General features: G+C 42.5%; 1 protein-coding gene across 2 annotated transcripts in view; it reads left to right on the forward strand.

Annotated features, from left to right (window-relative positions):
• Positions 1-14,575, forward strand: part of INPP5J (inositol polyphosphate-5-phosphatase J) — a 70,835-nt gene that overhangs the window by 25,470 nt on the left and 30,790 nt on the right. For both annotated transcript variants that reach the window (XM_073554798.1, XM_073554799.1), the window contains 2 exons: positions 3,661-3,777; positions 6,787-6,962. In XM_073554798.1, the coding sequence (XP_073410899.1) occupies positions 3,661-3,777; positions 6,787-6,962 (293 nt within the window). The remainder of the gene's footprint in view (positions 1-3,660; positions 3,778-6,786; positions 6,963-14,575) is intronic.

Raw genomic sequence — 14,575 nt, forward strand, 5'->3', positions numbered from 1 at the left:
TTGATATTATTGGAGCTATTTCCAATTGTGGTAGCTGTGTCCATTTGGGGAAAATAATTTAAGAACCGCAAGATTAGGTTTCATTGTGATAACATGGGGGTGGTAGTTATTATTAATAATCTAACGACTTCATCCCCACCAGTGATAAAATTACTTAGGGAATTAGTCTTGCGTTGCTTTAAACTGAATGCTTATATTGTAGCGGTCCATGTTCCAGGAGTTGAGAATTCCATTGCAGATTCTTTATCTTAATTTCAGTGGGATTGCTTTTGCAAATTGGCCTCAGAGTCTCAGGATTCGGGATTGGAGTGCCCGGTGCACCTGTGAAGGCTGGTTATCGAGGAGCGAGACGGCTGATTCATTGTTCGGTTGATGACTGTACGTGGAAGGGCTTATGAAGTGACTTGGCGAGTATGGATAAGTTGTATAATGTATTGGGGGGGGGGAGGTCAATCTGCATAGGCATAGAATGTTTGCAGTTTTGTTTTTTTATTGGACAAGTGGCGGAATTGCATTGGTCGGTAGCAAAAATTAATAGTTTTGTAGCGGCACTGGTGTTTGGTTTTAATCTTCGGGGATAAAAGCATGTGACTGATGAATTCATGGTTAGTCAGGCTCTAAAGGGTTCTAAAAAGGGTCAGGGATTAAAGTATAATCGACGTTCAGTTTAATTTGACGCTTTGGAAAGACTTGGAGGGCAGTTGGGTTTGGTTTGTATTTTAGGTTTTGAGACGGTTTTATTTAGGTTAGCATTCTCATTGGACTTTTTCGGGGAGCTGAGAGTGGGGAAATTAGTGTTACCAACCAAAATTAAAGGAGGAAGTTTGTTATGGGAAGATATTTGTCGTTCGGATAGAGTAATGGAGTTTTGGAATAGAAGGTTAAAAACTGATCAGGCTGGTAGGAGCAGAATGGTTTTGTTGGGGCCAGTAGTTGGTTCAGTGATGTGCCCTTTATGCTGATTTCAGGAATACTAGTGATAGATGAGAAGGGACCCTTGCTGCGCCATGAGAATGGGTTTTTTCACTATACTAATTTATGGCTGTTAAGTGAAAGTGCTTGGGCAAGTTGGGCTTGCATTCTTCCTGTTTTGCTTCTCATCCTTTTTGAATAGGTGCGGCTACTGAGGTTCCAGACAGAGACCTTAGACCGGAAGAAATATAACGGATAGGGAGGTGGAGCTCTATTCATTATAAGACTTATGTTCTTTGTTAAAATGTAGTGGCTATAGTTGTAAGGTAGACATAACTGATTTTGTTGATAATTAGGTGTGGTATTGTCTGTTGCAGATGGAGACCATGTTTATCCTGGCTATTTGGACATTCTTGTGTGCATTGGGGGCCCGCCATGTGGATATCAGACCCGAGGGAAGGCAGCTAGGTTTTCATAGAGAAACCCTGATTGTTAGATGGCTTGGATTTAGAGGTATGGTGTGGTGCAGGGTTTTATGCGTTTAGATAGTATGCCCAACATTCTAGGTCTGCACTTTGGAGGCAATAAGTGTAAGAGCGGTTAGAGAAATTGATTAAGGACATTCATTTTCATCTCCTGAAGTTCTGGCTGGTGTCTCCAAAAACAGTATGTAGTATGGTCTGATATAGTGTCTAGATGAACTTGGCAGGGAGAAAGATCCCCAAAAGGTATTAATAAGTGAAGGGTGAAACTGAATAAAGTTATTTTAGGTTTTGTAGCACGTAATGGGGGAGTTAGTGCACGGCATCATGACTTTAAAAAGGGGCGATGGGAATTTTTGGAGAAGCGATGGGGTACATCTGAATGCGATTTGATTTGACTTGTGGGTACGTTCCATTTAGAAAGGGAAGGAATGTGCTCTGGAATTGGTTGGGGGCGCACACACATGAGGTTTCATAGGCCATTTGCGGTGGGCGGGGTCTTTGGGGTTGGTGGAATTTGTTATAGAGGGGAATTTATATGGATGATTCCCTTCAGGATGGAATTATGATAGGATGATCTGGCACTTTGTGTGGCTCTGGACAGGGGTGTACGCTGGGATCCAGTGGTGGTGTTTGTGTTTTTTTTTTTTGTTTTTTTTTTACCACTGATGGTGGTGTGGTGCCCTCGCGCTGGGGGTTACGGCTGAGGCTAAAATAATATTTTTGGAAAATTTAAATTTGTTTGTCGAATTTTTGTTTGTGAATAAATGGCCTCTGTGGCCATTTATATCCAGAAAGAATGTATCCTATGTAGTATTATTATTTAACGTTAAGAGGTGTGGGGGCTGAGGGAAAAATTATTGAAGGGATTGTTTCAACGGAACGATTTGGACCATACACTGTCATGCAAATTAGTTAATGTGACCGTTATTTACAAGGCACGGTCACGTTCTTTTTTAGGAAGCGTCTACATGTGTAAGAGCAAGAGCAACTCTCACAGTGATTCTTGATGACAGTTGACTTATCTTAGGTCACGTGCACATGTTCAGTATTTGGCGAGTTTTTTACCTCAGTATTTGTAAGCAAAAACCAGGAGAGGAACAATCAGAGGAAGACTATAATAGAAACACATCACCACTTCTGTAGTTATCGCCCACTCCTGGTTTTGGCTTGCATGTAGTGAGGTAAAAAACTCACCAAATACACAATGTGTGCACGTGGCCCTAGACATAATGCAGCCAGTTAAAATGTATTTATATGCACCAAATAAAAGGAGAGGCCCCTATATGCTATATTAGAGCTCTTTATATTCGGTTTCTTACAGTTCCTTGGTGTTCTGTTGAGTGAAATCTTTGAGTAGCACTTATCCTTTATATGTGGTGACACAATTGAATGATGTAACTGGATTTATATTGATTTACTTGTCCGATTATCGTAAATGTGTGCGGAGAGTAGAGAAGATGTCTGGTGATAGCAAAGCCATACAGCAAGTCTTTGGGACTGAACCATAATAGCCTTTTTTCTAGTGTATTGACGTGAATACCTCTCAAATAATGTTAGTTATTTTTTGTGGTTTAGTTTGCTTTCTGATTTTTATGTCGATATGGGTTTTCCAGATGTTTTTGTCTGTTTCATCAACTAAGACTTTTTCAAAAGTTACAAATCTTGGCACAATTGTACTCTAGTCCACCCCTGCAATGATTTAATGCGCGTCTGATATTTTGGCGCAATTTTTCCCCCATTTCGTGAAAAGAGCAACTTTTTGCGGTAAGAAGTCATAAAACAAGTCAAAGACATGGAAAAAGAGCAATTTTGAATTTGCACAAGACTCATGTGACATGTGCAGATATTTGAAGAATTAACTTCAATGAATACCACAAGATAAAAAAAAAAGCCTTCATGAAAACCGCAAATGAGAAATTGGGGTCTTAGATCAGGGTTTTCACAACAGGCATAAGAGCCTCAATTCATCATGCCGTACATAAAATTATTCCAGGAATGGACTGAAGTATAGTTGTGCCAAATCTAAAAAAAGATGAATTCGATGGATTAGACTAAATCATTTGATACATTTGTCATGAATCAAAAAGTCACTGAGTGAGAGGTATTCACGACAACTACATTGGTGGAAACAATGAGGAATTGGGCCCAGTGTTATCTGTTACATATCAAGGCACGGCAAGGCTTCATTTATTGCTCCTCATATTTAATAACGTGCTTTTTTTTTACACAATGGTTTCAGTTGCTCTCTGATTTATTGTCATAGGTCAGCTCTGTGCGGATGCAAGGTTGTCTTCTGTTGGTGTTTTCAAAGTATTTCCACCTTCCATATCTGCGCGATGTACAGACGGACTGCACAAGAACTGGCTTAGGGGGTTACTGGGTTAGTATACTGCAGTAGACAATTAGTCCTCCTTTATGCCACAAATATAGTGTGAAGAGACTGTACCAAATATTGCATTGTATTCCCCTCTAGAATCACTGGTTCTAGAAATGAAAAGAGCCAATGTTGTCCAATAAGATAAAGCAGGCGAAATAAGTATGGTATTAAACATGTCACCAATTTTCTAAGTAAATATATTTCTAAAGGTGTTGTTGACATGAAATTCTCACCAGATGTTGGTATCAACCCATCCAATCCACACAGGCAAAGAAATCAAACCATAGATGTGTAGAAATTATGTGTAATAATGAGAAATGATACAGAGAAAAAGTGTTGATCACTCTCTTACAGAAATTCAATTAATACTTTGTGAAAAAGCCTTTGTTGGTCTTGACCACTTCAAGGTGCCATCTGTATGGAAAAACTAGTCGCATGCATTGCTCAGGTGTGATTTTTTTTTTTTTTTTGGCCCATTCTTCCACACAAACAATCTTCAAATCCTGAAGGTTCCGTGGGCTCCCTCTATGAACTCTAAGCTTTTGTTCCTTTCATAAATTTTCTATCTAATTCAGGTCAGGTAATTGCCAGGGTCATTCTAGCAGCTTTATTTTCTTTCTCTGCAACCAATTGAGAATTTAAAAAAAAAAAGGAAAAAAGAGGGCACCGCGCTAAAGTTGCTGCTGGATGGGCTGGAAATGCCTGGTCACAATAAACGGTCAAAGAAACAATGGCTGAAAAGGTAGACAGTATAGCATATAGATAATAAGATGCCTGCCTACCTTTGGGTGAGTTGGTGCTCTGGCAGAGAAATGAGAATGAAGTGGAATGGAGGGTCGTGCAGGGTAAACTACTAGGCTGCTGACCCACGGGTTAATCCACGAGAATGACTACAGCAGGAGGATCCTGAGCGCTGTAGCAGGGGGAGGTGAGCTCAGTAATTCACTAATACTCACGCAGGACCACACCAATCGCGATTGGCCCTTCTCAGCCTCCGTCTCTCAGCTCTCTGCTCTAGATGATGTCACCCAGACCACGCCCCCCCACACTCCGGCACTGACAGCGACGTCTGCCGGCCGGCGCACTCCGTGTGCACCCAGTCTCTGGCGAGGGTAAGGTGGGTTCCATCCAGGGGAGGACGCTCCCCGGTCCCCAGCCTCCCTCTACTCGCTGCACCTAACACCCTTCACCTGCTGGTGTGGTCCTGCGCGAGTATTAGTGAATTACTGAGCTCACCTCCCCCTGCTACAGCGCTCAGGATCCTCCTGCTGTAGTCATTCTCGTGGATTAACCCGTCTGTCAGCAGCCTAGTAGTTTACCCTTCACAACCCTCCATTCCACTTCATTCTCATTTCTCTGCCGAGCACCAATTCACCCCAAGGTAGGCAGGCATCTTTTTATCTATATGCTATACTGTCTACCTTTTCAGCCATTGTTTCTTTGACCGTTTATTGTGACCAGGCATTTCCAGCCCATCCAGCAGCAACTTAACGCGGTGCCCTCTTTTTTTTCTTTTTATATCACTGCCAGCCATTAGCACAGAGGCTGCCCAAGCACCTGCAGCTTCAGTTTGCACTAGTAGGAGCGCCGGTGTATTTCATTTGCTTTTATCAATTGAGAGTTTCCTTGGCTGTGTATTTGGGTTCATTGTCTTGCTGAAATGGACGCTCTCGTTTCATCTTCATCATCCTGGTAAATGGCAGCAGTTTTTTATCAAGAATGTCTCCGTACGTTAAGTTTGCCAGTGCCATATGCTGAAAAACAGCCCCATTCCATGATGTTCCCATCTCGAAACTTCATTGTTAGTATGGTGCTTTTGGCGTGATATGCAGTGCCTTTTGGCCTCAAAACATGGTGTGTATTATGGCATCCAAAGAGTTTAATTTTGGTCTCATCTGACCAGATTATGTTCTCCCAGTATATCAGAAGGCTTGTCTAAATTTTGTTGAGCAAACTTTAAACGTGCATGTTTTTTTTCCGCAATGAATTCTTGTGAGCGTGCATACAGAAAATGGAGGTTGAGTGTATTGCTTACTTTTGTTGAAACAATTGTAGCTGCTAATTCCAGGTCATTCTGTACCTCTCCACAGGTGGTCCTTGTCTCTTGGACAACTCTTCTAATAATTCTTTTCACTCCTCTGTCTGAAATCTTACAGGGATCACCTGGTTGTAGCTGGTTTATGTTGAAATTATGTTCTTTCCACTTCCGGATTATTGTCCCAACAGTGCATACTGAAACATTCAGTAGTTTAGAAATTCTTCTCTAAGCAATGTGATCAGTAGATTTTGCAATAATAAGGTTGTTAAGGTCTTGAGACAGCTCACTGGTTTTACCCATCATAAGATGTTTCTTTTGTGGCACCTTGGTAATGAGGCACCATTTTATAGGCCATCAGTTAAACCAGCTGATATTATTGTCAGTATTGCTTTGTAATTACTGATAGATTTTAGTTTGGGTCATGACTTTCCATGGCTTTTTGCACCTCTTTCTTCATGTGTTTAATTCTTTTTCCCTGTTATATTTCTCATTATTACACGTAACAATTTATGGATATCTATGGGTTGATTCCTTTGCCTGTGTGGATTCGATGGGTTGTTACCGACATCTGGGAAGAATTTCATGTCAGCAGCACATTTAGAAATATATTTTTACTTATAAAATTGGTGATGTGTTCAATACTTATTTCATGCTCTGTATATGATTTAGCAACTTCTTACATGTGTGGTGTGTGCTCGCACACTCAAGGAACATAAATCCCATATATCACTGTGTAAGAAAACGATAATGTACTTGTCTTCCATTATCACTTTATTGTGGTTTTTAATAACTCGGATCTCAAATACGGTAGTGTGTATGTGGCCTTATGACTGAAGTCGGTCCTCTTCATTAGGACTTGTTCCCATAATGCTCTCTTCTAGCATCGCCTCACTCTTTTAGTGTTCAGCATGCTTTTATTGTTTGTAGGTATGTTTGTGGAATTTTAATTGCCTCATTTTTGCTTCCATTTTTAGGGTAACAAAGGTGGCGTCAGCATTCGGCTGTCCCTCTTTGGACATTTGGTGTGCTTTCTGAACTGTCATTTGCCAGCTCACATGGAAAATTCTGACCAGCGTGTGGACAATTTTGAGAGTATTCTGCATCTTCAGCAATTTCAGGGTCCCCTGGCGAATGGTGTCCTAGATCATGAGTAAGTTCCTGGTCTCAATGTGAATATTAAAAGTTGAATGATTTGGCATGTAGATTGTACTATCTATCTTCGTGGTATATTTTTACTCCTAAAACAAAATTCTGCCACTATAATGGGTAATCATGTGAAACTTTCACTTAGGGCTCAGTTCTAACAAGTGTAAATGGAGATTCCAAGAAGCCATAATATTGATGGTGTATGTTAATGATTAGCTAGATAAAGTAAATGCTTACTGCTTGTGAGTAACGGATATACAGGTGCTTCTCACAAAATTAAAATATCATCAAAAAGTTAATTTATTTCAGTTCTTCAATACAAAAAGTGAAACTCATATATTACCATATATAGAGTCATTACAAACAGAGTGATTTATTTCAAGTATTTATTTATATTAATGTTGATGATTATGGCTTACAGCCAATGAAAACCCAAAAGTCATTATCTCAGTAAATTAGACTAATTACCGTATTTTTTGGACTATAAGACGCACCGGACCATAAGACGCACCCCAATTTTCAGAAGGAAAATAGGGAAAAAAATAATAATGTGTCAAATGGGGGTCCGTCTTACAATCCGAATTCAGCATACCTGGGAAGGGATCCGGCACAAGTGGAGGAGTGGTCACAGGGGTCATTCAGTGGTCCAGGCTCGTGCGGTGGCGGCTCTGTGCTGGGGCAGGTTGGTTGTGCTGGGGCAGCTGCGCTGGGGCTGGGGCAGGTGGGCTGGGGCAGGGGCAGCTGTGCTGGGGCAGGGGCAGCTGTGCTGGGGCTGGTGGCCTGTGCTGAGCTGGGGCAGGTGGGCTCTGCGGGGTGAGGGTGGCGGCGGGCTGTGCTCCGGTGCAGGGGCGGCGGCTCCGCCGGCATTTCCTTGCAGCCCGGAGGCCCCCGCACATCCCTTGCCGGCCGCCGCCATGTTGCGGTGGCCTCCGGGAACATGGACGCCGGAAAGATGGCCGCCGGTCCGGGGACGGCGCATGCGCGGGTTCAGATCTCGTCCCGAGGGATGTGCGGGGCCTCCGGGCTGCGAGGAAATGCCGGCGGAGCCGCCGCCCCTGCATCGGAGCCCCGCCCTCCGCCACCACCGCACCGCAGAGCCCCGCCCACTGCCACCACCGCACCGCAGGTTAGTATATTGCGACCATAAGACGCACCCCCCACTTTCCCCCAAAATTTTTTGGGAAAAAAGTGCGTCTTATGGTCGGAAAAATACGGTAACAAAATACACATGCAAAGGCTTCCTAAGCATTTAAAAAGGTCCCTTAGTCTGTTTTCATGGGGTAGACTTCTAACTTGACAGATGTCCAGAAGGCAGTCATTGACACACTTCACAAGGAGGATAATCTACAAAAGGTCATTGCTAAAGAAGCTGGCTGTTCACAACTGTATCCAAGCATACTAATGGAAAGTTGAGTGGAAAGAAAAAGTGTGGTAGAAAAAGGTGCACAAGCAACTGGGATAACCGCAGCCTTGAAAGAATTAAGAAAAGGCAATTCAAAAATTTGGAGGAGATTCACTAGGAGTGGACTGTTGCTGGAGTCATTGCTTCAAGAGCCACCACACACGGACGTATCCAGGACATGGGTTACAAGTGTCGCATTGCTTGTGTCAAGCCACTCATGACCAATAGACAACACCAGAAGCATCATACCTGGGCCAAGGAGAAAAAGAACTGGACTGTTGCTCAGTGGTCCAAGGTGTTGTTTTCAGATGAAAGTAAATTTTGCATTTTTTTTTTTTTTCTAAATATATTTTTATTGGTTTCAATAACATACAGAATTGAAAAGAAGCGGCATTTCAAAACAAGTTCAAGGTATACAAGTTCAAGGTATACAATTCGTTTGGTCATGCAAGACATTAGTATCTTATAAATTCCCCAAATACCCTACTTCTTCCCTCTGCCCTCCCTCCCCAACCCCATCATAGTCCTCTCCACTCTAATTGGTTAGAAGATGTTTATGGTATTGGTGTATGACCACCAATTCTTTTTAAAAGGTACCATTGAGTGTTTTCAATTTGGGATCTGAGCTGGTCCTTGGTGTCCTGAGGTAGTGTCAGGACAAATAACAACCATGTGGTCAAAAACCTCCCCACCATTCTCTCCTTACAGGTCAAGGCGTCCAACCAAGCCATGCGAAAAGGAAACATTATCTTAGATTGTATGAGTGTCTTAGGTGGCAGCATTGGGTTCAACCAGTGCTGTAGAATGCTCTTTCTAGCTGCGGAGGCCCATAGTATCAGTGTGGCTTTTATATGTTTGGGGAGCTTGTCTGACCTCTGACCGAGTATGTTAAAGAGCGCCCATTGAGGAGTGAGTTTGAACGTTATTCCGCACATCTGCTGAACTTCTGCATGAATGCGCTCCCATAGTTTATGGATTTTGTGCATCCCCACATATGGTGCAGGATGTCCGTGTTTTCCATGCCACACTTGGTACAAGCGAACGTGCCCTGGGGCGACATTTTGGATTTAGTATATGGGGTGACATAGGCTCTATGAAGGAGCAAATGCGCCATGTCTGTATAACTGCTAGATGAAACAACCTGTCTCTGTATGTTGGTGGCTTCCAAAATATCGCCAACCGTTATATCATGTATGTCCCCCGCCCATCTCGCCGGACCTGTGGTTCTACTCTCCTATGACCATCTGTTATGTATCAAAGAGTAAATGCTGCTAGTTGACGCGATTTGTGTCTTAGTGTTCCTTAGAAAGTTGTTCATTTTGTTGGTCCTCTTTCCCTGCTGACCATCCCCCAAGCTCTTTTGGGCTAAACTTCGTGCCTGAAGGAAGAGGAAGGGCCTATTAGCAAATATAGGGAATCGATGTACCGCGTTGCTGAATGTAAGTAAGGAAAACCCATCGTCCAGCAAGTCCAGTGCCATCGCACACCCCTGTCTGGCCAGAACTGCATAAAGTAAGGGCGGTTTACCGTGCAGAAATCTGGGGTTGCCTAAAAATGGCATGAAAGGTGAAGAATCAGTGTGCATATGGCATATTTTCCTACATTTTCGCCATACCCGTATGGTCTGCCATATGGTTGGGTGTTGATCCACGTCGGTAGGAAGGCTGTCGTAACAAGGCAGAGAGTGCAATGTGTGGGTAGAACTGCTGGTCCATATCCACATTAGCAAAGTGAGAAGTTCCCCGCAACCAATCAATAGCATATTGTAAATTTGCAGCCAGATTATCTGGGAAGTTAATACCTCCTTCTTTGGGGGCTTGTAATTTTGGCAGACCAATTCTAGCCCTCTTCCCCGCTCCCCAGATGAATGAACGGAATGCTTTATTCAGCAGATGCACGTCCGCGTTAGATAATAATAAGGGCAAGGTCTGAAATAAGTACATGAGTTTTGGAAATATAACCATTTTGATCAGATGGCATCGTCCGGAGAAGGACAGGGTGTAATGTTTCCAGGAGGTTAAAAGACCAAGTATAGAGGCAATCAGTGGTTTTATATTTATTTGGTATAAGTCAGCTAAATCAGCCAGAAGATGGATTCCTAAATATTTTATATAAGATGTGCACCATCTGAAAGGAAAGGATGGGATTGATCTTCCTTGTTTGAACAAGAACAATCACACCATGTCCTGTACGGTCAGACACAGCCATTACACAGTACACAGCAGGGGCACATTTGTAAGATTATCTCAGCACAGGAACATTTTTTGTTTTAGACATCCAATTGTGGAAATTATTATTACTCCAAGATTTATTACTTAAAATGAACTTTATTTGTGAGAAAACTCCTTTTTCTGTCTGACAAGGGGATAGATGCACTGGATTTATAGAGAGTAGTGTGCCCACTTATAAAATTAAATAAAATAACTCACGGAACAGTGCAGTACAAGATCACCTTATAACAATAAAAATATCGCACACATGGAAAAATAAGAGGACAAATCGGATAATAAAATCAAACAACGAAAGAAACCGAAGAAATGTCCAATGATTAAAGTTTATTTAATTAATATAGAATAATATAAAAGAAAAATGCCATGGATAAGGCACAACCGGGGACAATAGTAAGTACTATGCTGTATGTCAAAATAATATCACACAGTACAAGGTAAAACACAATGAGTAAAGTGCTAGTGCTAATATAGCAATAATGTGCAAACAACCAAATAGAACTTATTCGTGATATTATATAAAGTGCAAATGCTTATGAATCAGTGCAGCAAGCAATGAACATATATAAAATAACCACAAGTAAATAAAGTGCAGTGCTAAGGAATAGTGGAGTGAATCTAATCCATCATACTAAATGTTCAAAAAGAACTCTAGAGGCAAAACAAAAGTGTTAAATGTGCAAGCACAGTGCTATACCTGTTATGCTGCTGGAGTCCCCAGGCTGTGCCAGTCCCGACGCGCGTTTCAGCGTACCTTCGTCAGGGGGTCACTGCACTGATTCATATGCATTTGCACTTTATATAATATCACGAGTAAGTTCTATCTACTTATAAAATGGAAGCATGTTACATTACTTAACTTGGCCTGTGAAATGTCAATCATAATAAATTCTCCTCATAGGTTTTTAAGAATTCCAGCCCTAAGCAAAAGCATTCCATTCTGCTCCTCCTCTCGATTAGGGAATGCGCCCACGACGCCTTTTTCAGGCAGTTTGTGCCTGAACACCGCCTTATAATTCACTGTTAACCCACCGCAAAAAAATGAGTGTAACTTGTCAAAATGATGCACATGTTCAGTTTGTTACTTAGGACTTCTGAAACCTTAAAGCATTTAAAAGAGGTAATGTGTACATTCTTCAGACTGCTTTGTTTGGAAGCCACACTTTAAAATATAAAGCAAAGACGCTGGCGGAAACATTATTGTAAAGACACTTGGGGAAAATGAAGTGCTAAATGACTTTTTTTCAACAGTATTTACACAAGAAAATCCCATGACAGATAACATGTTCAGGGATAAAAATTCTCCATTAAACGTCACCTGCTTAACCCAGCAGGAAGTACGGCAGCGTCTAAAAATCACCACTAAAATTGACAAATCCCCGGGCCCGGATGGGATACACCCCCGAGTACTGCAGGAATTAAGCACAGTCATAGATAGACCATTATTTTTAATCTTTAAAGATTCCCTAATAACAGGGTCTGTACCACAGGACTGGCGTATAGCAAATGTGGTGCCAATATTCAAAAAGGGGACAAAAACTGAACTTGGAAATTATAGGCCAGTAAGTTTAACCTCAACTGTGGGTAAAATCCTGGAGGATTTTCTAAGAGCTACTATACTGGAGTATCTGGAGAAGAATACCATCATGATCCAATATCAACATGGGTTTACAAGGAACCGTTCCTGTCAGACTAATCTGATGAGTTTCAATGAAGAAGTAAGTTCCGGACTGGACTAAGGGAATGCAGTGGACGTGGTGTACATGTACTTTTGATAAGGTGCCACACAAAAGGTTGATAAATAAAATGAGAACAATGGGGATAGGGGAAAATGTGTAAGTGGGTTAAGAGCTGGCTCAGGGATAGGAAACAAAGGGTGGTTATTAATGGAGCACACTCGGACTGGGTCACAGTTAGCAGTGGGGTACCACAGGGGTCAGTTTTGGGCCCGCTTCTTTTTAACTTTAATGACCTTGTAGGGGGCATAGAGAGTAGAATTTCAATATTTGCAGATGACACGAAACTCTGCAGGGTAATCAATACAGAGGATTTACGTAAACTAGAAGGTTGGGCTTATAAATGGCAAATGAGCTATAATAGGGATAAATGTAAGGTCATGCACTTGGGTAGAACGAACAAGATGTATAATTATGTGCTTAATCGTAAAACACTGGGCAAAACTGTCACTGAAAAAGACCTGGGTGTATGGGTGGATGACAAACTCACATTTAGTGGCCAGTGTCAGGCAGCTGCTGCAAAGGCAAATAAAATAATGGGATGCATTAAAAGAGGCATAGATACTCATGAGGAGAACATAATTTTACCTCTATATAAGTCACTAGTGCGACCACACTTAGAATACTGTGTACAGTTCTGGTCTCCGGTGTATAAGAAAGACATAGCTGAACTGGAGCGGGTGCAGAGAAGAGCGACCAAGTTTATTTAGGGAACTGGGGGGTCTGCAATACCAAGACAGATTATTACACTTGAGGTTATTTAGCTTGGAAAATCGAAGGCTTAGGGGTAATCTTATTACAATGTATAAATATATGCGGGGACAATACAAAGACCTTTCTAATGATCTTTTTACTCTTAGACCTGTGACGGGGACAAGGGGGCATCCTCTACGTCTGGAGGAAAGAAGGTTTAAGCATACTCACAGATGTGGATTCTTTACTGTAAGAGCAGTGAGACTATGGAACTCTCTGCCATATGATGTTGTAATGAGTGATTCCCTACTAAAATTTAAGAGGGGACTGGATGCCTTTCTTGAAAAGTATAAAATTACAGGGTATATACACTAGTTTCCTTAATATTGCGTTGATCCAGGGAGCTAGTCTGATTGCCGTATGTGGAGTCGGGAAGAAATTTTTTTCCCCAATGTGAAGCTTACTGTTTGCCACATGGGGTTTTTTTTTGCCTTCCTCTGGATCAACATGTTAGGGCAAGTTAGTATAGGATATGGGTTGAACTAGGTGGACTTAAAGTCTTCCTTCAACCTTAATAACTATGTTACTATGTTTTTCTGAAGTCTTTTCGCCATGGAAAAGGATGTGATTACACTGGCAACTTTAAGCATGCTGTGGGAACATACCCTTAATAAGTCTTTCCCTATTTATGTATGGTAAAAGACCTGTTGTCACGATCCACTTTTGGATTCTGGTTCCACTATGATTTAAATTAAACTTTTTCTTTATCGCTTCATTGGGGGACACAGATTACCATGGGTGTATGCTGCTGCTGCTTGGAGGCTGACACTAGGCAAAACAAGAAAATTAGCTCCTCCCCGGCAGTATACACCCACCGACAGGCACCAAGTACCTCAGTTTGTGCTTAGTGTCTGTAGGAGGCGGACCGGGATCTCCCCAGATCCGCAGTTAACGATTCCTTTTTTCCTTTTTAGGTTTTAGTTGTGTGTATTAACTTTTTCCCATTTATTTTTCAGATCCAGCGTCTGGAAACGGGGTGTAAGTTCTCACCCTGCTTTCCCATATCAGGCGGCTGAGCGAGCAATGTGGTGTTGCCCACATCGCAACTCTCAGAACCGCAGGCAGGACTTTTTCCCTATCACCTTCGGGTGCTATGGGCTGATGACAGGTGGCCGGTCCTAGCCGATTCCCCTCCGCACCCCTCTCCCGGGACAGGGCTGAGAGGAAGACGGTGGTCACCAGCGGTGACTTTCCCCCTTCTAGCAAGGGGTTGGCGCCGTCTTCTGCACTATTCGGACATGGTGCAGGTACAGAGGATCTTCTCTCCCAGCGGCCTTCTCTCTATTCGTGGGCCCCTGTGGTCATCCTCTTCAGGGACGTCAGGTAAGCGGTCTCAATGACCCCTCTAGCCCCGCATTCATCCCACATGGAAGTTATCGCGGTCGGCGCCTATGGTAGCCACTACATCGCCCCCTGTTTGAAATTCCCACCCTTTTTTACAGGCCCGCGCCTCTCTTCCCACCGCACAACAGCCGGGGGGTTCGGCAGTGGAGTCCGC

The sequence above is a fragment of the Dendrobates tinctorius genome, unplaced genomic scaffold (genome assembly GCF_039654945.1).
Source record: "Dendrobates tinctorius isolate UK_male_01 unplaced genomic scaffold, ASM3965494v1 ptg000213l, whole genome shotgun sequence".
NCBI lineage: Eukaryota > Metazoa > Chordata > Amphibia > Anura > Dendrobatidae > Dendrobates > Dendrobates tinctorius.